The sequence below is a fragment of the Silurus meridionalis genome, chromosome 3, assembly GCF_014805685.1.
Source record: "Silurus meridionalis isolate SWU-2019-XX chromosome 3, ASM1480568v1, whole genome shotgun sequence".
NCBI lineage: Eukaryota > Metazoa > Chordata > Actinopteri > Siluriformes > Siluridae > Silurus > Silurus meridionalis.
In genome coordinates, this window is record NC_060886.1 from 10534560 (window position 1) to 10561572 (window position 27013).

General features: G+C 36.7%; 1 protein-coding gene across 1 annotated transcript in view; it reads left to right on the plus strand.

The window, feature by feature from the left end:
- Positions 1-411: 411 nt before the first annotated feature.
- Positions 412-27013, plus strand: part of fgf14 (fibroblast growth factor 14) — a 139256-nt gene continuing 112654 nt past the window's right edge. Inside the window, exon 1 of the mRNA XM_046845015.1 lies at positions 412-812. Coding sequence (XP_046700971.1) covers positions 722-812 — 91 coding nt within the window. The 5' untranslated portion in view covers positions 412-721. The remainder of the gene's footprint in view (positions 813-27013) is intronic.

Here is a 27013-nt window from a genome sequence, read left to right on the forward strand (position 1 = left end):
TCACAGCTGGATTCAGGACTTTCCTCGCGGAAGGAAGGAAGAAGGAAGAGAGAAGGAGGGAAGGAGTGTTTACGCGTGCATGTGTCGGGAATTTCTGCGCTTCTGAAGCAGGACTCGTCTCGTCTTTGCTTTTTGGATGCTGTGCAGATCCACCCTTGTCGCTCCTCCGCCGCGCGGTGAACCCAACTGGCCAGGCGAACGACGGCTCCTACAGCGCGCAGCTCGGGTCCGCCGCGTCTTCTGCCGTCGCATCGCGTCGCGTCGCGTCTCGTCTCAAACCTATCCCCCCCCACACACCCCCTTACCTTCCCACACACCCACCCCATCTCATCTCATCTCGCGCGACACATGCGATTTTTCCACAGCCGATTTGCTTTTCTTTTTTTTTTTTTTTTTCCTCCCCTCGTTTTCACGCGGACTGTGCGTGGCGGCGCCCTCTGATACCGAGCAGGCTGGCTGGCTGCGCGAGCCCGACGGCGCTTGTTTCTTCAGCACGTGAATGAAAGACGCCGGAGCCACGGTGGATACCTGTTTTCCTATGCTCCGTATGTTCCTGGAGAACTGGTCCGCGTTGTCGTGTGCCGTCCACCTCAAACCCCTGCTGCTTCCTCATCTTTTAATTCCTCCTCCTGTCCTTATCATTTTTATTATGCAAACGAAATAAGGAGCTCTCCTTCATCAGGGTGTCTCTAAGCTGCTGGATCGCTCCTCGCCCAAATCAATGTGGTTTCTTTGGAACATTTTCAGCAAAGGAACGCATATGCTGCAGTGTCTTTGTGGCAAGAGTCTCAAGAAGAACAAGAACCCAAGTGGTAAGCGGGGCTGCATTCGGCACCTGTGCCGGCGTGCATGCAAACACACGCACGCACGCACGCACGCATACACACACACGGTGCAATCCGCAATCACGCATATTCTGTGCAGCAAGTAAACGCAGACGTCGGTGGTCCCTCTGTGTGTAGGTGCATTAAGTTTAGCAACGTGCTGCATGGTGTTCCAACTTTTGAACTCAGTCTCACATATCGTTAGGGGCTTGCCAAAATACTGCTCTTCCAGACTGCGTGTGTTTTGGATGAAAGACAAAAAAAGATCCTCGAATATCTGGTGTCATTCCAGTGATGCTGCAGCGGCCCTGCATCACTTGTCAATGAATCTGGCTGCTCGGTGGCCTTAATGTTTCCTTTTGAACGCAATTAGTTTGCAATGTGTCCTTGTGCAGTGCACGAGCTGTTTATATTGCATTGAGCTGCAATCTGACCATGAGCTCATGTGCAGACTTTTTATTTATTTTATTCTAAATTACATTTTCTCTGCAGTTTACTTTTGTTCTGCGTGGATCCAAGCTGCAGTTCATTTGATCTACACTGCACAAAGGCTATAGGAAGGCGCACAGATCGAACCAGCGGTGCATTTCAACAGGCTCTTTCAAGCACCTAGAGAGCACTACATATAATTCGACTCAGAAGATGCGACAAGAGGAAGAAGTTGATGTACCTGATAGATAGTTACCCCCCCTCCAAGCTCACAAGCACACACACACACACACACACACACACGCACGCTGCAGTGAAGTGGATCACAGAGATTTTGCTCCTTGCTGACACTGCATGATGGATATTTTGTCCTCACCTTTATATCATAAATGCACCAAATGATCCCAAATCCTGGTTTGCAAGCAAAAGCCCGCACTGCACAATTTATTTTGCCATGCTCGCAAACACACTCAAGCTCATGAAGGCCTTGGTAATGAGCTGATAAGATGTACCAGGTATTTGAGTATGGGAAATACGGAACTGTGCAATGAACCTTGAGGACATGGAATAGGGAAACACTTGTTCCTACTCCATTCCGCCATGCTGATCGAGGTGAAAGATGTTTGGTGCCGAACCCATTAGCTTCAATATTTCTTGATCCTCATGACAAAATGAGCTGCAGTGCACCATCCAGTTGGGAAAGAAGCCTAATCATTTCAGCATTTGCACTAGAAAAGTCCAGATTGCACCTCCAAAACACACTTCACTTTCTACAGGGTAGTAGCTTGGTGCTTTTGTGTAACACCAATGTACATGTTGCATCAGAGTTTTGGCCTGTTGATATCACAAGAAACACAATCCAAATCGCAGTTTGTTTTTTTGTTGCTAACACTTGTTTAAAATGAAATGTGTGATTCCTCACAAGCTTCATATGAAACAAGCACTCATTGTACTTTTGGGACAATAGATATTTTAATCTGTCTCATTTTGTGGGTATAATTAGATTAAGTTACATAAACACATTTGGTAGAGTAATAGCACAACAGGCCACAAAGTTTGATTACACAAATGGGATTAGATTTGTGGTCACATCCAGAGGGACACATTCACAGTTAAATAAAAGCATCATGTCTGTTCTGGCTGTGAATCGAGATGGTGTGAGCTTTTGATTAATTTGCCTTGCAATTGTGGACCTCAGCAGCTCGGTGATAATGAAGCGAGGAGAGTGTCGGGCTGTCTTCCTGCCCAGTCTGTACTTTTAGTTCTGTAACATGGAGCAGTAAGAGCATGGAAAGGAGAATGAAAGAGAGAGAGAGAGAGAGAGAGAGAGAGAGAGTTGGCCCTGTCTGTAGATTTTAGTGTTGCATAATGTTTCTCAGCTCAAAGCTCGCTTGTACTTTACAGACAGTGCATTTTGACAAGTTTTTAAAAGTACACTTCCTATGAATGTCTTCTGTTCCAGCAGATGGCACTTTCAGATAGCCCCTGTGATGGAAAATGTTTGCGTGGCAAGGATAAAGTCTTGCACATGACAGTGCCAGAAGTGCCACGGTGTGAATGAGTGCGTTTGCTGATGCTATAGACACAGGGTAAACAGAGGTTTGTTTTTCGGTTTCCGTGGAACTTTGCATTATGGGATTAAGAGTACCTTTTTTTTGCTCCACTGGGAGACGGGGCACAACTTGTGATGTGTGTGGGGACAATGTTCTTGCTTACTCATCTGTTTTTCCTATTGTGATAGAAGCACCCTTTAATGTTCTGTCGTCATGAAGGATTTCCTTTATCTTCAAGCTTACAGCAGGCATTGATTTGGAATCAGTGTGCATTAATAACAATAAATATAGCTAAGCACAATATTTTGCAACATTTTCTACACACCTTATCCAGAACAAAAGGTTGCAACTTTTTTCCCAGCAACAAACTACAAGCAAATATCTGTATGCCCATTAGAAGAGCAGTAGAGGTGACATCAGGACTAATTTCCTGTGCTCAATGATGCTGTACTTCACCTTGTTCACATCAAACATAACAAATATTTAATAGCTTCATTTATACAATGGCCATCAATAAATCTCTCTCTCTTAATCTCTCTGTGTTGTAACAGCTCTGTTTCATATTAACAAGCTCACTTTAAGACCTTATCATTTCTATAGTAAAGGAGGACGTTACCTACATGCCATACACAAGCAGTTAAATAAATAATCAATATAACTGTTTGTATGGTAAATAAGAGCACGTTATATGATGTTAACAATGCTTTTGATCATGATAACTTGTTTCACTCTCAAAGGGTAATGAAAGGAAACATTGTTTCATGCATACTCTACTTTTAAATTTATTTTTTTCTTTTACTAATTGTTGCGATATGAGAGGAACTACTTTTTCATCATTTGAATGCTGGTACTTTTATATGCTCGTTAGTAACAGAATACTGTAGTTCCCACTGTTTATAGAGCTTGGGTCGCCACTCAGATCACACATAAATCCCTTTTACAGTAATGATTACTTTCCTGCCATGAGCTCTACCTCCCTTAGCATAATGTAAATGATTTGAGGATTTAAGTACAGTGTTAGCAAAGGATCCAGCATGTGCATGGTGGCACGCAGCCCACTACCAGCTAGGAGCATTATGTGGTCTCACTTGTGCTTCATATTACTGTTATGTCACACTGTGACACGGATCTGCAAGGCGAGACCTGCATGCAAGCAGATATGTTGTTTCGTGCACGTGTCCGAATTGTTATACCAGTGGTTATGCTTTAAGGTTAATTTCACATCATTTTAGTCGGGCTATATAATACTTTAGTGCCGCATGATCAGCAATTACTGTAGTTTTACAGTAAAAAAAAATCTTTGCAGATCTTAAAAACTTTGCTGCTTTTCTTTCTAGGAAACAGTGAAAGCCTGTGCAGCCCATCTTTTATTCAATCTGCCAGTTTCCTTAGAAATTCAAGAAACTCTCCCCTGAACAGCGATGCAAAAAGAGTCTATGCAGTGGATTCATTTCTCAGACAGCTTATATTCATGTCTGTGTGGCATATTAATAAATGAGATGACATTCACTGACAATCCTTCAAAGTGACCCTTGGTTCTCCACACTATGTGCCATATACTTTTCGTCTATTATCTGGTTTTATACCTCATGATTATGACTCATCAGAGATCATAGAGACTTGTTTTTCAGGGAACATAGAGGGTTAATTTAAGAGCTGACTTACTTTGCACTGTGCATTTGTAGCTTTTGTGTTTGCTTCCACCAGGAAACAAAACAGATGGTTTTAAACAGATGAAAATGAGATATTCTGAAATGATTTCCCTTTCCATGCCGTGAAGTGATGCGTGCAGCTTTGTTAGTTTACACTCTTTGCCAAAACCAGCACTTGTGGTTTTGTGTGTTTCTATGTTAGGCCACTGTGCAAGGTCTTTTTTTTCCCCTGCTGCCCCCAGTCCCCAGTCCCCAGTGCACTAAATAAATAGTTTATGTGCCTTGTGTTTAATATTGCATCAAAGCAGACTAAACACATATCTAATAGTTGACAGCATTAGTGACTTTCCATTTGTGTTTCAAATAATGGAAGACAATCCTTTGATATTTATAGTATATGAAAATGGCATTCCATTCATTTAGTTTTGACCACTTTATAAGATCCAGCTTTTCTTTGTAGGTGTACAATTATAGAGTGTAACCTGTTTGTTGCAATGGAAATGAACCTAACCCTCCCACCCCATCGATCAGATGATAGGGACCGTTGTGAGACCACCAGAGACCAGAAATTTTGTAACCAGTTTAATATCAAATGCCTTACTTAAGTATTTTGATTTTGACTGATACTTGAACACTGTATTTGTATATAAAGTAAATTTATCTTATGAAAGTTGCATAAGCATAAAAACCTGTTGTTATCATTTATATATAATGGTCTGCTTTGTTTTGGCATGTAGATACATAATAAAAAAAGATGTATTTGAGCTTGTGAGTAAGTATTGGTCTGAACGTATCTAAAACTGCAGGTTCTAAAGGCACACAAGGGTCAGTGCAGTAAGGGACTAAGTGTGAGTACACTCTACCAGAACACTCAGCAACCTCCTGCTGGCCATGTGTGAGACACAGCCAAAGTCAGCACTGAAGTATGGAGCCTGTTTCATGTCCATTTTGAAGATTGTTCACATTAGGCTGAAAGAAAAATTAATCTTTTATATAATTGTATTGTTAGTGTTTACCACTTTTAATGATTATTAATTGATATAGATTATTTGACCATCTCGAGGTCCATATACACCTGTCTCAGAAAAAAAAAAACATCCTTAAATAAATCTTTCCCCAAAAACATTACATCATGTAAGTAACTATCTCAAAGCTACTTCTTACAAAGTGTTTAATTAAATGCTGTGAGCATCCTGACCCTGGCGCTTCAGTTGAGTGTTTCTTTGGGTGTCCAGATGAATTATGAATTACTGCATGGCTTTTACATGCAACAACCATAAAAACCATGGTCAATATGCATTCAGACCAATAATCACTTTTACTGTGTTATGACACAAATAGTAATTGTAACAGTCAACAATCCTAATATAATTATTTTGTCCATATTGTGCAGCTCTAATGATGATTCAATCACATGGCATTGCCAGTCATCAACAACCTAGCTGTCATTCACTGAGCTGACATAAGCAGCCTTCCTAATGAATAACACACATTTCAAATTCTCAATGCAAGCAGCTGCTTCCTGTCACAGAAGATTTTAGTTATGTATTTAGCAGATACCTTTCGGCATATTAGTTTTAGTTTTAGCAAAATGCATCGTCAAAAAGATATTGGTTCATTCTACACAAATATTACAGTGCAAATTCATGGCTTTTTCATGAAAGAATGCATGTTTTGTTAATTAAATATGACATTTTTACCAGTAGCTAAAATAAAAAATACTTTGTGTACTTTGATTATTCTATATTTTTTATAATATTTTAGAAACAATTTTGATTGTAAGACAGCAGAAAACCAGGAAGGATTTGTTCATTCTTGTTAATTAAACTTACATCCATATTCATGATAGTTTATAGCCCTTCTAGGCATTAATTTAACAAAGATTGAAAAATGTATAGAAGATCTCATGAAAATCAGAAGGAAGGGTAATTACATGTACCACATTCTAGTCTCACAGCTTAATTAATAACTTAATTTTAACCAAACGGTGTCCCTTTTAGACAAGTTTTTTTTTTTTTTTTTACATTTTTCTGTGTCATGCATTCCCTTCATTTTGCAGAATTCTTTTGTATATTTTATTCCCTTTGTTTGAGTCTTCTCTGTCTATATTCATGTAATATCCTTATACTATTATTTAGCACTTATTTTAAAAGTCCACAGTAATAAACCACCAGCCAACGATGTTGATATAAGCAGGTCATTTTAAACATGTTTATTAACATATATTTCGTAACATAATCTTATATTTTGTATGTGAATTAAGGTGTTCAGACAGTTTTTAGAAAAATACATCCAAATTTCTTACTTTTACATCCAAATTTCTTACTTTTAAAAGCTGATGGGTGTCGACTCAACACATGGTCCAAGTGTAAAAGGAAAAATTTAAGATTTCTTCTGGTCACAGTGTTTTTGCATCACTGACCCATATATATATTACTGTGTATTCAGGAATGTACACTAATAACTTTAGAAAGCAGCATAAACTAGATAAGTCAGGAGTCAAAAACTAGACAATTTGAATACAAATACAAAGGTACAAAGGCTAGTAATAAGGACACAGAGCATATAATTCACAGTAATGTGGTGATAAGAAAGTCCTTTAATACTGTGGGAGATATATTGTAACATTGATTACAGCAGTGACGTGACAACTAGACACTAATAGGTACTTCATGTAGGTCCTTTACATAGCTTTCACTAAAACTTTCAAACAACTATAATGATTTTCAGCTTCCCACAAGTGTTTCAAGACCTATGAATTTGATAAATAAAAAATGAGTTGAAATCATTTTATATACAGTATGCATCTTCAACAGATTTTTTTATTTTGAGAATATTGATTTGCAGCTTTAAAATATCTTCACCGTTGTTGTAATATTTATTGTACAGCATTAAACTTAATGACAGTAATTATTATTTTTTTCTTAATTTAGCTATAATTTGATGTTGTATTTTTTGCATTACTTAATAACATGAATGGAAATAGTGTAACTTTAACATTAGCATGCTCACTGTCCCAAACTGGCATTAGGATGCTTATTAGCTCACATCAGTGTCACTGAGCATTCAGCTTTCTAGTCTAAATAATTCTCCTGACCAATAAAGGTTGGTTTTTTGCTTTTGTTTTATGACAGTAGTGTCAGTTCACTGGTAGTCTAGTGTTTAGGATGCGGTGCTCTCACCGCTGCGGCCCGGGTTCGATCCCCGGTCAGGAACTAACCCAATCCATTAGGGTTGCACAAGCCTTAGTGATGGTCCCAAGCCCGGATAAATGGGAAGGGTTGTGTTAGGAAGGGCATCCAGCATAAAAACATGTGCCAAATCAAACATGCGGATGGTCCTGCTGTGGTGACCCCTAATGGGAGAAGCCGAAAGAAAGTTTTTTATGACAGTAGTGTGTATGTTCTACAGTATTCATTTTAACTGCTCAACTGATTATCAAGTGCTTCTTGAACTGAATGAGGTGCATTAAATGAACTATTTGCAGGGCAAAGTAGTGTTGAAAAGTGCTACCTTTTCTCAGACCTTTCTTTAATGGTGAAATATGAAACCTGGTCATTTTAATAACTGGATAAGTGCTTGATGTGCGATTTTTATTTTTTATAATACCCATTTTTACGCAATTGTCAGGACTGCTGCCAGTGTAAAATGTCTTAAATCCTGTTCTTTGCAAATTATGCATGGTATAATTCAGCTGCAGGGAGAGTTATTACAGACTAATGCTGGAACAGTCTAAGCCATTCATACTGTGTGCCAATCTCTGCACGGATCTTGATGTGTAGTTTGAACTGGTGAACTAAAGGAAAATTATATCATATGCTTATTCTATTCTGTTTAGATTACTGTGTGAAATATTAAGGAAAGATGATTGAAGAAATGTGTCAGGTTTATGCTAATAGACTACACATCCAGTCAGACACTGTATCTTGCTAAACCATGGCACATTATGATCTTTGTACCTGATAGCTTTTCATGGATAAATAGCACTTGTTTATTGTTTCACTTTGCACTACACTTGTATTATGCAGGGATGGGAAAAAATATATCAAAATCAAATACTTTAACTTTGATTGTATCAAAATAAACTATAAAACACAGCAGCCACAACATGTATCAAAATAAACTTCTGTATTTTTGTATTTTAAAAATATAAAAAAATACTTATATGAGGGAGCATGAAATTTCTTTGCAAACCTTCTATCAATTGCCCTGTTTGATTGTTCCTTCATCATTACACCGACTCAGTTGATGAAGCGTGTTTTCTCTGGCCGAGTTACGCAATAAATATGACATGCAATCAGTTAACAGATCAAATATTCACATTTATATCCCTGTAATCTCCCAGATGAAGGTTAGTTTTAGAATAATCAACAGTTTAATGATTAACAGTTTGCTCAAAATTGTATCCTAATTTAGTTACTTGGTGTTTGGTAACGAAGGACCTACTTCACATCAGCAACACTGACTCAATGAGAAACGAGTCATTTATAATAAGAAGACGACTGATGGCACTTGTATTCACAGCAACTAGTTTTTAACTAATTAATGATTTAGTGATTAATCATAAATATAATAATATATTATGTGTCAGGCAGTCATTTATGCATTGGTATGCAAAATCAGGAGCCTACTAAACAGCTACTTCAATTCGGGTACAATATCCGGCAATCAGATATTTATTTATCAAGTCAAGTCAAGTTTATTTCTATAGCGCTTTTCACAGCAGACATTGTCTCAAAGCAGCTTTCAGAAATCAACAGTTAAGGTGAATGGTGTGTATTTATCCCTGATGAGCAGCCATGGCGACTTTGGCAAGGAAAAACTCCCTTAGATGTTATGAGGAAGAAACCTTGAAAGGAACCAGACTCAAAAGGGGAACCATCCTCATTTGGGTGACATCAAGAGTTTGATCATAAATCTTTCAACAGTACAGAACACTGGAAGATTTACTGGACACCTATTTAAAGGAAGCTCGTTTATTACTTTCACCACCTTCTTCCATATGGATCAATTTTCTGTTCTGATCTCAACAAGTCTGGGCAAACTGCTGAGTAGGCAACAATCAGAGGCCGCATTTTTATGATGTCATCATGTAGACTTCTTACAAGTAATTTACAGTATTTTAAAACTACAAAAATACAAAACACCAAAGTATTTTGATATAAAATATGGAGCCATTGTCATCATTATTTGAAATATGTATTTGAAATACATGCATCATATATACTGTCAATCCATGGTCTTATGTTGTCTATCAGCTTGTTTGTGTTTATGTTTCTGTTAAAAACCTCTACTTTTATCTGCTTGTTACATGACAAAATGACTAAAATATCCCATGCTAGCAATGCACCATGTCCAACATGCTCCAGTATTAAACTGTTAATCAGGCCCCTTTTTGTCCCATGAGCTTGATATCTTCTACTGAATGAAAATAAAAACTCCCTATTTTCCCAGCTTTTTTTGTTGAATGCTGACCTTTGTGTCAGGGCTCTATAAAAGTCTGATATTTACAAATGTTCTGATCTTTTAACATTATATGGAGAAAGGTTTGTGGACACCTGACCTTAAGATTCGTATTTTGAACATTCCAGTCCACATTTAGTACCAATTTGCTATCATAATAATCTTCACTCTTCTGGAAAGATGTTCCACTAGATTTTGGAGTGTGCTTATAGAGATTTGTGTTAATTCATCCACAAAGTCAGGTACTGATGTAGGGTGAGGGGCCTGAGGTGCAGCCAGTGTTCTAAGGTTATCACTAGGTGTGAGGTCAGAGGTCTACAGCAGGTCCCTCAAGATCTCCCACTCTAACCCACGTAAACTATATTTTCATGGAGCTGCCTTTGTGTACAGGTTTGTCTCTCATAGTTCAAGTGAATGAAAAATGTAATGCTACCAAATGCAAAGTATTTTAATACATATTACAGTTGTATATCAAATGGAAATATAGGAAATATGTTTAAAAATACACTTTTAGTACTTTTAGTACAGATTGGTTCAATAAAAAATATTGTATACACGATTAGGGATGTATAATGACTGAGCAGGAAGTATGTTTCACACTTACTGGACTTGGGGTTTGATCAGGATCTCGTTGTAGTGAGGCCAAAGCACTTCTTTCTACATTCATAGTGTGTGAAACAATTAAAGCATCAAACAGGATTATATATAAAAAAACAAAAAAAAACCTTTTTTTATTTTGATCCGAATGAATAATCCAAAGGAGAATATTTAACAAAATATAAGACAAGAAAAAAAAGGCTTTTTATTTAATAATTGTTCTATAATGATTTTACATAGGGTACATACAAATCTTTCCTTAAATTGAAAAATGGCAGCCCAGAGATAACAAAAACAGGCCATAGAATTAGCAGTTAGCTAATTAGCAACCTGACAAATGTAATACAAATTACAGAAATAAATGCGCAGACTAAACACATTTTACTGTTTCTGGGAATTTGTAAAGTACAAAAAGAAGTGGTTTGGTGTATGTGTATGAATCCTATATCAGTCACTAATGATCAGGGTAAAGTAATGAGAGGATGGAGTCAATAGGTCACTGCTGGAAATGGTAGGGTGAGTGGTTGAGTGTGGGATGGGCTTTAACAAGATTTAAAAGCTATTGGGTGCATTACCGTAATGCTTATTTGAGCATTAAGTCTTAATTGACAATCACTGAATAATGTAACCTTGAGATCAGAACAGGCAAGTCAAACTGTTATACAGTCAACCCCCGATAATTCGCGGTTCGGAAGTTGCGGATATCTTAAAATTCGCAGGAATCCGCAACGGGACCGAATGTTCAGGAACGTTAGGAATGACATTTTAAACTATGTATTTGATCAAATACTGTACACTATTACATTTGTGAAGTGACAATGTCTAGATCAGGGGTCAAGACAACCAGTCAGAGACCGAGAGCCACATTTTTTACTGTGTTACCGCAAAGAGCCACATCATACACATGGGCACACATGAACATCACCCATCCCTTCCTCTTACACACACACACACACACACACACACCTCTGCTCAGCCAGATTTATTGTAAATGTTACACACCAACATAATGACAGAAATTGACTCCTACAGTTCTAAGACTGTTCTAAGACTACAGTTCTAATACCTAAATTAGCACTTTCCAAATTTGTAGAATTCGAGATATATTTATATTAAGTTTGTAATCTTGCGTACCAGTGTAGATTTATTCATTACTAGAGATTTAAAGCACTTTTGTACGTCGCTCTGGATAAGGGCGTCTGATAAATGCCGCAAATGTAAATGTAAATGTAAGACCACAGGACATTTTCAACAATGAACATTGTGTGCACACACACACACACACACACACACACACACAAACTCTTAGTTTAACCAAGTCCACAAACAAAAATATAATAATTTACAATAGCGTTTTTCTTTTACTATGCATGTTACTTAGTTGGACTTTTGGCATTCCTTGCCTTGAACAATCCCCTTCAAATCTGCCTCGTATGTCACTCGAAGCAATTCTTTCACATGGTTGTCAGTCAGAACAGATCGATGCTTTGATTTCACGGACTTTGTGTTTTTTTTGTTTTTTTTTATGTGCGTGTTCACTTCGCTTGAGTTCAATACGGTATTTTCGTCAAATGCGCATGTGCGTGAGATGAATATACCGCGGGGGGGGCAATTAATTTTTACAAGGGGCCACATGAGAAACCTGAATTGTGTCAGAGGGCCACACCAACGATAATAATTTAGGGATGCACCGAAATGAAAATTCAATTCAAATGGCAATGAAATCCATAATTTTTTGTGTTATGCCTTTTGCCTTGGCACCATCACTGGAAAACTTTCCTGCCTTTTCAAAAACATCCTCTACAGACGGAGTGCGCATGCTCGGATTGACTTTACTTTTCTGCGCCGCGTTCTTCTCATATTTAGAATGGCAATCGGGATGTTTGGATTTCAGGTGATAAATTAATCCCGACTTGGAGAAACTCTTTGCAGATACACCCCCTCTTGAAATTTCAGCATTACATGTTTTGCACAACGCTCTCTGCACACCGCAGACATGTTGCTCTTATCCAGATAACCGTGTGCTGCTGCGCTTTTTTATTGCGTCATTACAATTGTGTTTCTGCCGTGTTGTTTCGGTGATTTAGGTATTTCGGCCGAAAACTTTCGGTGCATCCCTGTAATTTATGATTGGCCTCACGCGGGCCGGACAGGGACGTACAAAGGGCCGGATGTGGCCCGCGGGCCGTAGTTTGCCCAGGTCTGATATACCGCAAAGTTTCCCAGTAGGAGAAAGCTCATTTAAGTCTTAAAAATACCGTGTTGAACTCAAGCGAAGCGAACACGCACATTAAAAATCAAACACACACAAACTTCGATATGAACGTAAGAGCCGCATGAAACCAGCCAAAGAGCCGCATGCGGCTCGCGAGCCACGGGTTGGCCACCCCTGGTCTAGATGATTTCCCCAAGGTACCATAGGGGCTGCGGTAGTGCGTCCAAAATTTGCGGATTTTCGGGACTTGCAGGGGGTCTTACAGTGTAACCCCTGGGGGACCACTGTATACCAAATCGTTAGAAATATTGAAAGTTCTGTTTTTTGCTCTTCTAACAGTATATAAAATGTGAAGCATTGCAGGTCAAAGAGAGAATCAGGAGGGTAGACAGTTTTTAAAGGAGTAGCCACACGTCATTTCAAACCATTGGTTATGTGTTGCTCGACTGCAGTATGTGAGAGTGCTCTTGGATGGCTGCCCCTTTGAACTGCATTGTTCTTCCTCCCAGGACAATATGAGGGCCCGTACTGTACCTGAACTTCTGCAAGAGGTCAAACTAAAAGGGTTTTGTCTTAAACATAAGTTTTGTTGGGTTTGAAGCGCACTTGTAGCAAGTGTGTGTAGTATTGGAGACTATGTAACTTATTAAAGGGGTTTATGTTCACATGTTAGTGGTGTTATTGGGCATGCATTGTTATTATCTAAAATATGGTTACAGTTCCAGCATTAAAGATATTATACATGATAGTCTGTTGTCTTGCAATATATTGACCTACAGGTTTAGCTCTCCTTTAGTGATCTTTTTACACGGATCTTGAAAAGCAATATATGATAGTATTATATACTATAGTTGATATAATGTATAGCTGATCAAATGTATCATTGTATTGGGTTTTAACAAGCTTAAATAACCTTTTGGTGATTTACTGTAATACCAGCTTAAACATTACATTTTAATTAATTAAAATAAAGGGAATTATGACAAAATCTTGAGATCAGAAAAGGGTAGTAAATCTATTATGTACCCCAAACAGAAATCAGAAATATAAAACACATCCAGGAAATTGGGTCACCTATCAAAGATACTTTAAAAGTAATTGGACATGATTCATCAGACACACACTGCGTGAAGCCAAATACAGTTTATGCACGATGTGCCTTCAGATATAAAAAGCTAGTTATTTTGAAACAGTAGGTTCTAATCTTTTATTTAAAAGCAATATATTATAATACATATTACAGTTATATAGCAGAATCAGTGAAGTGAATTTTTGTAGGAAATATTTTAAAAGTACACTTTCAACATGTAGTAAAACATTCTGAATTCCTGTTCAGAAAAAAAGTTGTGTATATGATCATAATGAAGGATGCACAAGGACACAGCAGGTAGTGAGTTTTACAACTACAGGATTTGGGGTTTAATCAGAACCTTAAACTGTTTTGGTGTGGATTTATTGTGAAAAAATAAAAACTCTTCACCTCACACTATTCACATGCAACTAGATGATGACATGTTGTACACTTTTTTTTTTTTTTTGTTACTATTTTTTTCAGACTTAAATATGATGTCTCTGCTACTAACTGGTGCAATAAGGGCTCCAGCAGATTCAAGGTGAACCACATAAACTGTGAAATGATTTGTTTATTTCTTAACTGCATCTCCTATTTATCCACCCATACACATGTACATCCCTGACCTTCCCACAGAGGCTAAGTTCAAGTCAAGTCAGGTGGCTATTATTGTCATTTTCGCAGTTGGTATGGTACACAGTGAAACGAAAACAACATTCCTCCAGGAACAAGTTGCTACAGAGGACAACATAAAGTCATACAAGAACTAAGTAAGACATAACCGGACCTACAGACCAAAGTGAATATGTGCACGCATCAAAATACAGTACAGTAAGAACGATAGAATAGTAAATTACAGTAAATGCAGTACATTCCTCTACACAGAGCTTATTTGGAATAAAGTGCAAAGCCATTGTCCATATGTGTAAAGATTTTTAGCAGCTGTTTTTTTAGTGCAGAGAAGGTATTTGTTAAGTGTGAGTGTATTTGTTGTGGTGGTCATTGATCCAACGAATTAACAAATTTATGGCATTAATAATACCGTCACAAAACCAAGGAATCAGTATCCAACTTTATCCCTATTGCTGTCAGCAGCTTTTTTCCTCCTTAAAAAAGCATCTTCCAGATTTAGACTGTGATGGAAGTTATTGTCTGCATTGATTTATGATTCATTCTAAACCATGAAGATGGGGTAATTCTTAAGCTGGAAGGTCTATGATAAACCAGATATAGTCTGTCCAGCTTTTTTTAGCCCCCTTTTTTTTAGATAAACACTACATTTGCTATAATAAAAACCATTAGGCAAAATAACACATTATGTTGAAGGTATTACTGTACTAATTGAGACAATAATATTCATGAACAGACAAGTTAATATACACTGTGTATTAGAGATGTAATTTATGACTGGGATCACATATGAGTGGACTTGTTCTGGATGAATTTCTTTCATTCAGGTGATCAGATATGAGGCTTGTGAAATAAGAAAAATGCCATAGTCATTGACCTGGGAACATATTAAGTGCCTGTGAGGGGCTGTGTGTCCTATTCACCATGTTCATTCGTTCATCTTCAGTAATGTCATGATGGGAATAGGATTACTAAATCATTGTATTAAGAGCTAAAGTGTTTACATTCTTTAATATTTTTCAGCAACACAATTGATTTGAAGTGAAAACTTGAATAATAAGTGCAGACCTTGAATCTTCGCCTTTGTTAGTTTTGTGTGTCTGTGAAATGAAAAGCAAGCCAAATGAAACCAACTCTTTGCTAGCTCTAAAATCTACAGCAAAGCATGACCAGCAGAACCTGCTGTGAATACTCTTTCCACGACTGTCACTTGGAAGGTCACCTCATAATGCAGCGATCTGTGTTATTGTGACACGGTTATTTCCAAGAGCTCTTTCTGTTTCCCAAAGACATACTAAAAAAGCGTCCAGGTTTCAGTGATGTAATAAAAGCCGTTAATGAGCACACTGGTGCATCGCTGCTGAATGTTCCAGCTATTATTACTCCTATCAAATTTAATGTGAAATCTGTAAATCTCATCTTCCAATGTTTCAAAAGCCCCTGAATCATATTTATAAAGTCTTTACAATTCAGAAGGCATGCTGTGTAATTAATTATAATATACCACAGTGCTGATGAAGTATCCAATCGGATTGGTCAGAAGGTTAATTTTCTGCAACAAAAAAAATCTGACAGTAGTGCCTGCTGTCATTCAAAAGTTTTTATCAATGTGCTGATTCATTTACAGGTATTGATGAATGGATGTTTCACATAATCAAAGTCTACAATTAACAAATAGATTTAACATTTCATTTCTGTAATCTCTGATGTTTTAGACATTTGCTTTGGAAAGGTCAGTAAGTTTTCTGCCACGGGAATGCGCTTAAAACCCCCACAACAGGCCTTTTTTAAATGTGTTTTTTGGTCTTAATAACTCTGAAATTAAGAATATAAAAGAGGTGTCAGAATAAGCAGGTAAAGTTAAGTAATGTATGTCAAATGTATTCAGATTTATTTTCCCCATGACCCCTTCACAGTTTTTAATAGTCCCAAAGATGTGAAAAGATGTTCAATTACTGCCTATTGTCTCATCATATAAAACAAAATAAAACCAAAATCCTATAATACAGCAGAGTATGAGAACAGTAAGAAACCTTACAATACAACCTGTCCATTTTTGTATATAATTCTTCAACTCCTGGCTTCGGACTGTTGCAGGACAGAAAAGCTTCACAAATTCTGTTTAAGTCCAATTTTTTTTTTTTTATTGAAAAAAGTCAACCAACAAAAGAAAAGCTTAAATTTACCTTTGATTATTTTTAGTTGGTATAATATTTTCAGGTGGTTTCACTCATTACCAAATAAAACAGATTTAAATATATACTAATTTAATGATAGTTCATTCAGACGTACACTGAAATATTTTATTATATTTAAAACAAATCTCTGTTGTGGAAGAAAACCACTACAATACTGTTTTTATCAGGGGAGAAGTAAAGCATCTTTTTGGCTTTTTTGTTAAAATGTGAAGCTCCTACGCAAAATGCATAAAGGTTGAACGGTTATATAAATATTTATTTATTTGGTATATTGTGGTATTTTTTCTAGCTCACTCAAACCTGCAATTCCTTTGCTCCCCAATATATATATATATATATATATATATATATATATATATATATATATATATATATATATATATTATTTATATCCATTATTGTCAAAATAGCTGGCAATAAATGTGAGTACACCCTAGTGATTACAGCTGTATGTCACTTAACCATGCAAAGCCACATGTCCTCTTCATCATGCTATTGTTTTTGTCTGCTTGACAGGTCCATACAAATGCGTTCATCTTGTATTCGAGCAGTTAAAACTTGGTGTTTTGAGTACAATTCTCTCATACTTACCCATACAAGAACTCTCTGAGGATTCAAGAATTAAAATAGATGTTCTCCGCAAAGATGGTCTAGGCTATAAGAAGATCAGTAATACCCTGAAACTGAGTCACAGTACAGTGGTCAGGGTCATACAGAGGTTTTCCAAGACGGGTTCCACTCGGAACAGGCCTCGCCTGGGTTGATCAAAGAAGTTGAGTTCTCGTGCTGTGCGTCAGGTGCAGAAGCTGGCTTCAAAACACGAAAGCATGAGTGCTTCAAGCATTGCTTTAGAGGTTGCAGAAGCGAAAGGTCCACGCAGCACAATGTAAGATGTCAGTTTGCATGGCTGTGGTCCCAGAAAGAAGCCTTTTCTGAAGCTGGATCACAAGAAAGCCCTCAAACAGTTTGCTGAAGACAACCTGTCCAAGAGCATGAATCACTGGAATGAAAAATTATAAACTTGTTTTGCTCAGATGGTGTCCAGCATGTTTAGCGATGCCCTAGTGATGATTACCAAAAATATTGTGTCTTGTCTACAGTAAAGCATGGTGGTGGTAGCATCATGGTCTGGGGCTGAATGAGTGCTGCTGGTACTGAAAAGCTGCGGTTCATTGAGGGAAACATGGATTCAAACATGTACTGTGACATTCCTTCAGAAACTGGTCTGAGCGGCAGTTTTCCAACATGAAAACGGCCCCAAACATACTACCAAGATAACAACTGACTTGCTGAAGGTGAAGGTGATGAAGTGCCTAAATATGTTTTCAGATTTGAACTCTATAGAGCACCTGTGGGGCATCTCAAGCGGATGGTGGAAAAGCGCCACGTGTCTAAGATACAGCAGCTTAGTAATGTCATTATGGAGAAGTGGAAGAGGATCCTAGCAACAGCCTGTGCAGCTCTAGAGAATTCCATGCCCGGGAGGATTAAGGCAGTGCTAGATAACAGTGGTGCTCACACAAAATAGTGACACTTGTCCACTTAGGGTGTACTCACTTTTGTTGGCAGGTATTTTGACAATAATGGCTGTATGTTAAGTGTTTTTTTAGAGGACAGTAAATCTTTACTGCACATTGTATATTTGGGTGTAACGGTACGTACCTCTGTTTTTCAATTTCAGTACAGTTAGAAAATGCAAAACATACAATTGCTTGTTGTTTTTTTTTTATGCAGTTTATTATTATTAACATTTGTAAACTTAAATAAAATTTTTAATTAAATGCCTGCTTGGTTAAATAAAATCGAAAATAATATTTTATAATATAAAATATATATATATATATATATATATATATATATATATATATATATAAAATAGAATAAATGAAATTAATGCAATACACTTTTTATTATATTGATTAAACTGAGTGACCAATTAAATTGGAACAAATTAAATTGATTAAATAAAAAAAAAAAAATTTATTAAATAGTTTTCATTTGTTAGACCCCATATGGGTAATACTGATGTGTATTAGCTGCTAGCCACGGGACAGAGTGCGTAGCCGCAATGTCAGAAAAACGTGTATCGTTACACCCCTAATATACTGTATATATATTATGCATTACTCTATCCTGTTGTGAATTATTTTCTTGTAACAGCATGACCCATTGTGTTTTATTCTCTACATAGAATACACAGCACAGTTCAGAGAAACATGATTGATGATGAGGATGATGTAACGCTAACACTGCTGTTCCTTTCAAATGACAGAGACTGTAAAAAAATGCAGAGCAGAATGATCTCATGTGACTTGTGGCTGCGTGTTTTACAGGGACTCAGTATATTATCTTGGAAATCCTACGATTCCCCATTTTCCTGTTGCAGGACTGCAGCTTCACAAAGTTTTTATCTGGATGCGTATATACAGTATTTGGACACTGTTCCACAGGTTCTTTTTATGCTTGTAAACTGCAATAATTTGGTGCTACAAAGCACACTGGATGTCTTCATTGGCTTACACTAGTCTTATGCTGGCACAGATTAAGGTGTGATGATGGCTTTTCAGTGTAATAAAATGTGCGTCCTTCCAGGTATTCAGAGAAATCAAGGGTAATGGTGAATGATGGACTCATTTAAGCTCCTTGGTGTCGATTTTGTGATGTTTGTTTGATTGATGTTTTTATCTGTTGCCTTCTTTCACACTTGAAACACTACTTTGTAGTATGAATCAACTTTACTGAGGAAATTGCCTAACCTTTTAGGTTAAAGTTATTAATAATTATTAAAAAGGTTCATGTTTACAGAGAGATGAATGCTGATTCAGAGTAAAAAAAAAAACATCAAACCTTCCTGCTTGTGGCCTCAAAATGTACTCAGTTCAAATGATGAAAAGCTTTCATACGATGTATTAAGCATAATTTGCTTACAGTCTTAATGCAACCGAATCTAATTATTCAATTATTAATTTTAAAGCATCATCTTATTCATCTTCTCATTCAGCAACTTCTGTGAATTATTTAGTAACAACTAATATAAAAAGTTACAAAGCTGGGAAATGCATAAATGATAAGTAATGCATCATCACTAGTCGTATTTGTGTTTGTTTAGTGCTCGTTTAACCATAAGCGTATGCGTATTCAGACTTAAACTTAAAGCAGAGGGTATTATTAAGATTTTTTCTAATTAAATATGAATTCTTCCACTACAACCTTCTGGAAAAAACTGAAGAAACAAAACTAAACAACAAAGACAAGACGAACAAAAATAATGTATTTTCTATTTGTGATAGTATTTATAAGAACATGTTATCTGTCCACTGCTTAAAATCTTTGCATATTTCTTAATAAGTATATTAAGTCCTGGAAATTAAATGGATTTAATGCTGTTCTGTGACTTGATCTCAAATTTCGAACAGTTTGGGGAAAAAAATCCTACTGATGTACTCGTTTGTCAAATTAATTTCTGCTTTGTCAAATTCATTAAGGCTTTTGTAGCTCATGCCACCTTAGTTTAAACCCTGTTGTTTTGGGTTGGGATTCTTGCTGCACCCTGTTAAGATCTATTAACTGCCAGGCAGGATCCGAATCCTTTCATCTCTCAGAAGCACTTCCTGTTTTTCCTTGCTCCTCGCCATCCTGCATGATTTCCCTTTATGTAGTCAACTAGTCAAGTCTGCTCTCTGCTCCTGCCCCACGGCAGTGTGCTGGCGATTCTGAACCACGAGCTTCTCCTTTCTTGACACAGACGGTGTGCATGTGGATGTTGGAATAGACCCAGTGGCTTTGTACTGCCTTTTGTTTGTTCTAGGAATGAATGTTATAAATATCTGTATATTTACTCCACGGAAATACTCCATGCTGCACTGAGAGCTGTCAGATTCACTTTCACAGATTTTAAAGTGAATGAAAATAAGATATTTATTTTCAATTACAGAAAAAGTTTTGTCCAGGAAAATGTGGTTGATCATGACAGGTTTAGGGAGGATTCACGTTTTAGTCCTAAGTCCTCGATCTCCTAAATCCTTCTAAATCCTCGATCCTAGATAAATTGTGCATATTTTAGACTGTAGCTTGGTCATATATTGCTGCATTGCTGTAAGAATTAACACAAGCTTAGATTTCCATGGATTCCAGCTATGTGACTTAATACAACTGCTCAATATGCAAGCAGTAGAAAAAATAAAGGGGCATGCTGTTATAGAAAAATCAACAATGGAGTTGTTTTTTGCCTTTTACATTCTCATAGTTGATTATTTAACAATAACAGGGCATCCTATAGGGCTTTCCTTGCTTTTATACCACAGTTATTAAACTGTATTTCTATTCATTAACACATGCTGCTCTTTTTTCTTGTTTTTTTTTTTTTTTTTTTTAGAGTTCTTTTAATCGTCAACATTATAATTGCTATAAAGAGCTGTTGTCTAAATTGCCTTGTCTTTTTCCTCTCTCTTGACATTTGTAAAAAAGACTTGAAGTGTGTGCTGTTATCCAGAAACTAACAACTGTTACTAAATCAACAAGTAGTCATAATTTATTATTGGTTTATGTGGAATGACACAAAGGTTCCTTGGTAAGTTGTCATTATAGAAATGAGAAGGTATTAGAAAGAGAATATTGATATGAACCTTATCAATGATTCTATGGTCACAGCTGTTATAGAAAACGAATAAGCCAATCAGAGTTAGAAAAAAACAGGTACAATTCTAACCCCAAAACCCCTATATTTGAATAAATTCTACATATCCTGAGAAACTTTTACATATGTCTATATTGTATATGTGCACGTGTGTTCTTTTTTGCACTTGCAAAAGACATCAAATTAGATTTAGGTGAGCTTTAGCAGGCCTTGATCAGATCTGCTGCATGGCAATTTACTAGTCTGACTAGTTGACTGACATTGTTGTAGAGAGTTGCCTGATTCAGTGTAAATGACACAGGGAAAGTTGATATGCAAAGCCTGTTGATAGCTCAAATGCTTGAAAATGCATTCAATATCAAAGAGATGCAGTCTTTAACATGTGCAATACTCCATGTCTTCATTGATTTTCATATGCTACATTTTTATTATACATTTTTATTTTGCTCTTTATCATGAGCCCGTGTCCTGCTTGCTACTACAGACAGCTTTATGGAGTCAGCTTGTGTTTGGACTGATAACTGCCTAATGTGGATTTTGTTTGGTATTTTATGAGCTCTAGCCTGTCGCTGATGTTGGAGGTTGAGTTAGCAGGCTGGTGCACTGTGGTGAGTTCTGTTTGTATTGTAAGCAGCATAAATAAACTGTTGAAAGTGAGGGTTTGTCTTGCAGCTTGCCTCTTGCGCTCTCTCTCTCTCTCTCTCTCTCTCTCTCTCTCTCTCTCTCTCTCTCTCTCTCTCTCTCTCTTTGTCTAACACACACACACACACACACAAGCAGTCTGCTGAGCTATCCGAGCTGCTGTGCGAGCTTGTGCGGTATGCTGTGTAAATTTTTGGTGCAGTGCAGCAGGCTGTATCGAAACGTCGCCTCTCTCCCTGTTTGCCTTTTTTGCAGCTTTTGAACCAATGGACCAACTCCAGGCATTTCTGTTTAAAGAAAACAGTGTGTTACCCCCCCGAGTTACCCAGTCATTCATCCTCACTGGCACCAACAGTGCTTTGTAGTCTTTTTTTTTTTCTTCCCTGGACCCTCTGATGGCTTTGTCAACATTTTATGCTGACCTTTGGGAAGTTAGTATATTGGTATATTTTGCTTTCATATTGACTACTCTATTAATGAGACTGCATTCCCGCTTGGAGTTGAAATATGTTTAATAGCACGGATACTTTTTCTGTAGGTCTGTCGGTAATGATAGCAGTGCGCATAATTGCCACAGCAGTGCTTAAGTGTGGGTTTATTTCACACGGCTATTGCTGTTTACATTTCTGCCTCAAGTTGTAATTGTATATCTGTGTCGCCATTTGGAAAATAACAGTGACTCAGAAGGAGATGCCAGATAGGGTTTGGATAAGTGACAGGGTAATAATAATAATATTAATAATAATAATAATAATAATAATAATAATAATAATAATAATAATAACAATAATAATAATACTTAACAAAAACAATAGTAATAATAGTATTGATGTAAATAACAACAATAAGAATATATATATTTATTTTTTGTGAATTTGTTAAGAAAATATGTAAAATGTATGTGTTTATGGATATTAAGAGAATTGCAGAGAAAAATAACCTAAAAAAAAAATCTGAATAATCCCATTATTATTATTATTATTATTTATTTTATTTTTTTGTCTCAATACAACATTGAGACAACAGAGTCATTGTAAATGTTGCATCACATCATTTGCTTTTATTTCCTGCCATAGATACTTCACATTATTTCTTACAGCCCTGTTTAACCACATTACATTTTGTACTTGTAGCTGCTGGTCAAAAGTGTGAAAGTTTGTCTCAGCCTGACACAGCACAACGGAATATGTGTTTAAGCCCTTGACATTTCTGGGAGGCCATCATTATCTGGCATTGGGGCACTTCCTATTGGTGCGGTATGAGAGGTGGGCCTCAATAGGACCTGAAAAGGTTTAGAGGTGGCAAAGCTGCTCCAGCCGTGTAAGTCAAACAAGAGTATTAATGATTGAGTAATGGATCACTCTGGTTTTCTAAAGATCGTAGAGAAACGTGTGCGCACTGCAATCAGAAACAATGATGTACTGGGTGAGTGTACACCCTTTGTTAACAGCACATTTTATTAACAAAACCCACCCTTTTTTTAATGAATCAGCTTTAAATAACACTTCCACATAGTATTTAACAGCACAGTGAAACCTATAAATGGACCCAAGTCTTTATCCCTGAAACTAGTGTGAGAAAGACTTTTTTTAGCCTTATGAGCCAGAGAGCGAATGTCTGCCGAATATATTTGACCACAGCAGATCTGCTGATTTCGGCAGAAATGTTAGACAGAGTCTAAACACCTTCCATTCTTTTGCACACTGATATGCTGTAAACAAGGCATGTATTAAAGACAGAATCAGCTGTAGTCACACATAACTCCAGTTTGATTCTTGGCGAATGGTGCCAGACAGATAAAAGTAATCGCTGCATTGCAGATGATAAATCCTGAAGGTCAGTCTTTTTCTGGCATGTTTATGAGAAGTCTCACTTTATTATTGCCATGGGAGAGGAAAGGTTTTGATTATGCATGCGCTGCGTCCAGGTTGCTTCAAACGACCCCCCTTCTGGCTGTTTGTCCTGAGTATAAGATGATGCAGTGAGGGAGTCATAATTAAAGGAACTGCGAGCTAAAGAGAGAGTGTATGTGTAAGTGTGTGTGTGTGAGAGAGAGAGAAGGAAGAAGGTCTTTGAATAGATCCCCAACCAACACTGAGGCCTTCAAACTTTGCCTTCCTCTTTACAGTGTCACATAACTTGCTACTTGCTCGTTGACATCACACCACTGAGTGACGTCACACCACTGAGTGATGTGTGAATCCTATAATAAGCAACTGATGGTGACCTGGCTTCAGATTGTCAGTTTATACATGTAAAAAAAGGAACCACACAGTACACTATAGGTCAGTTACTGTGTCTCACTCATGGGGTCAGCACTAATTCCTGGTTGACTAGAAAAACAGATTGAGAGAGATCGGAATTGAAAAACCATATTTCCTATAGAATAGGCTTTGTCTTGGCCTCTGTCTCAATTTCAGTCAGTCTATGAAGAATCGTTGTTAGTCTAGCACTAAGGTACATCACTGAATGATACACTATTGGCAAAAGTTTGCGGACACTTGGTTATAAGATTTGTATGCTTTTTAAACATTGCATCCTGGAAAGACGTTCTCCTGGGAAGGAGATCTTTCCACTAGACTTTGGAGGGTACTTGTGGACATTTGCGTTCATCGGCCACAAGCGTGTTAGTAAAGTCAGGTATTAATGTAGGGTGAGGAGGTCTGGGGTGCAGTCAGTGTTCCAATTCATCCCAAAGATGTTCAGTAGTGTTGAGATCAGAGCTCTATAGCAGGCCACTCAAGCTCTTCCTCTCCAAACCATGTAAAGCATATCTTTATGGAACTCATGCACATGGGAATTGCCATGCTGGAACAGATTTGGGTTTCCAATTTCAAGTAAACGCAAATTTTATTATACTACATCCAAAGACATCTTGTACAGTTGTGTACGTCTTGTTTTGTGGTAACAATTTGAAAAAAAAAAAAACACTTATGGCAGTAGACAATGATTAACACAAACTGTTAAACTATGCAGCGATTTTGTGTAAAGTGGTATTGAAAGTTGAAGCCAGAAAATGGATTACAGCTGCTTATAAAATCTATAACTAATCATTTTATTAGTCTTCAGTAATTCCTTTATCCTGGTCATGGTGTTTGGTAATATGGAGCTTATTGTGCTAATTATGATATCATCATAACCACAAACATGTGGACAATTCAAAGAGAATGTTTGCAATCTATGGGAAAATCTCCATCTGGAGTTCAGGATCAAACGCTGGAACTGTAAAGCATCAACACTACCTTTTGCACCACTCTGCTGCCTGTGATGAAATTTGTTAGGGCTTTGTTAATGGAGCTGAGCATTTGACCTCTAGAATACTGACTAAACCTTTGAGCCACATAATATTCATATATATATATATATATATATATATATATATATATATATATATATATATCTATATCTATATCTATATATATATATATATATATATATATATATATATATATATATATGAATAATTGAAATACATAATATTCTTATTATGTAACGTTAAATTAGTAATTATGTTTATGATTAGAGATAATAGCCCTTGAGTTTGTTTGTATGTTGGTGTAAAGGTTGATGTTGATTATGCGTATAATACAGACGTGATTGGCAGTAAAGTGCACATTAGACAGTTCACAGCTACACCACTTCCACTGATCTTTGTGTCTGTGTGTGCAAAAAAGCCTAATAATAATGGCCATCTAAATATAGTCAGCTTCTCCAAAGGTGGCATAGCAACTGAGTTGATCTCAGCTGATGCTTCAGAACATCCTTTTGAAATGCTCTTGAATAGAGTCATCTTGACTCACATCCACTTCATCTTATTTATTTATTAAGGTCTTATGTAAAAATGATGGGTAATAATGGGTGCACATATTTCTCATCATAGTGGTGATACTTTGATAAAGCATAGTGGTGAAACAACCTTGGAAGAGTAGTTTTTTTTTGTATGTGTATGAAAGAAGCTTTTTGAAAGCATGATTGTTACCTGCTATGTGCAAATGTTTTTGCTCTCTGTAAGGTAGTATTATTGCTCTATTGACAAGGTTTATGCAGTGAACTCTTGTTGAGCCCAAATAAACCCAAACATAATTAGCAGGGTGCAGATTCATATTGACGCAGTAGGGTTTTTGCTAGAGCGGCTTAATTATCGCTCTAATAGGGACAACTTGAGCACAGGAGCACCGATGGTCGAGGTGGACCACTGGGACCTAAACCAGCCTAGTATGACATGCTGCATATAATATATCTCTATCTATCTATCTATCTATCTATCTATCTATCTATCTATCTATCTATCTATCTATCTATCTATCTATCTATCTATCTATCTATCTATCTATCTATCTATATAGAGAGAGATAGATATAGAGAGAGAGAGAGATAGATATAGATAGATAAATCCAGCATGCATTAATGTAGCATGCATTTCTGTTCGACCATTTTTATTAAATAATATAAATAAATAACTATATGAGGTGAAATTAAAACATTTAATCCTGACTTCCTTTCTTTACACTGATAAAAAAAAAAAAAAAAACTTTTTACACGTAAAAAGCGTAAAAAATCATTTTTTTAGTAAAATAAGTAAGTAAAAGTAAGTTAAATTAAGTAAAATTGACTTAAGTAAGTAAACATTTGTTTTACTGATGCGGCCGTCCGTGTGGAAACAGCAAAAGTTCTGTTTGGTTTCCTGATGATTTATGTAATTTATAATTACCATAATTACTTTCAAACATTAACAAGATTATTTTGTCTTAATGCTCTATGTTGAGTATGGTGTCACTAGTAATAAATATACATTTGCATAAAGCATCCATATTTGTATTAAAAACTTATTAAAAACATTTAAAATTTTTTGATTTAAGGTACGCTTAGAACAGAAAAAAATGTAATTAAGTTATTTTCATCTATAACCACCCAAATTAATTATTATTTATTATGTGTATTATTTATTTTTTAATTCTCTTAGAATGTGTTTATTTTCACTCCAGTAAGTTGGTGAGTTTAGCTGTGTGTTAAAGCTTTATATTTTAAAAAGGGTTTAATGATCGGGCAGCGCTGATCTCTTGATAGGGCAGGGGGTTCATGCCGTTAATACCTGGCTACAC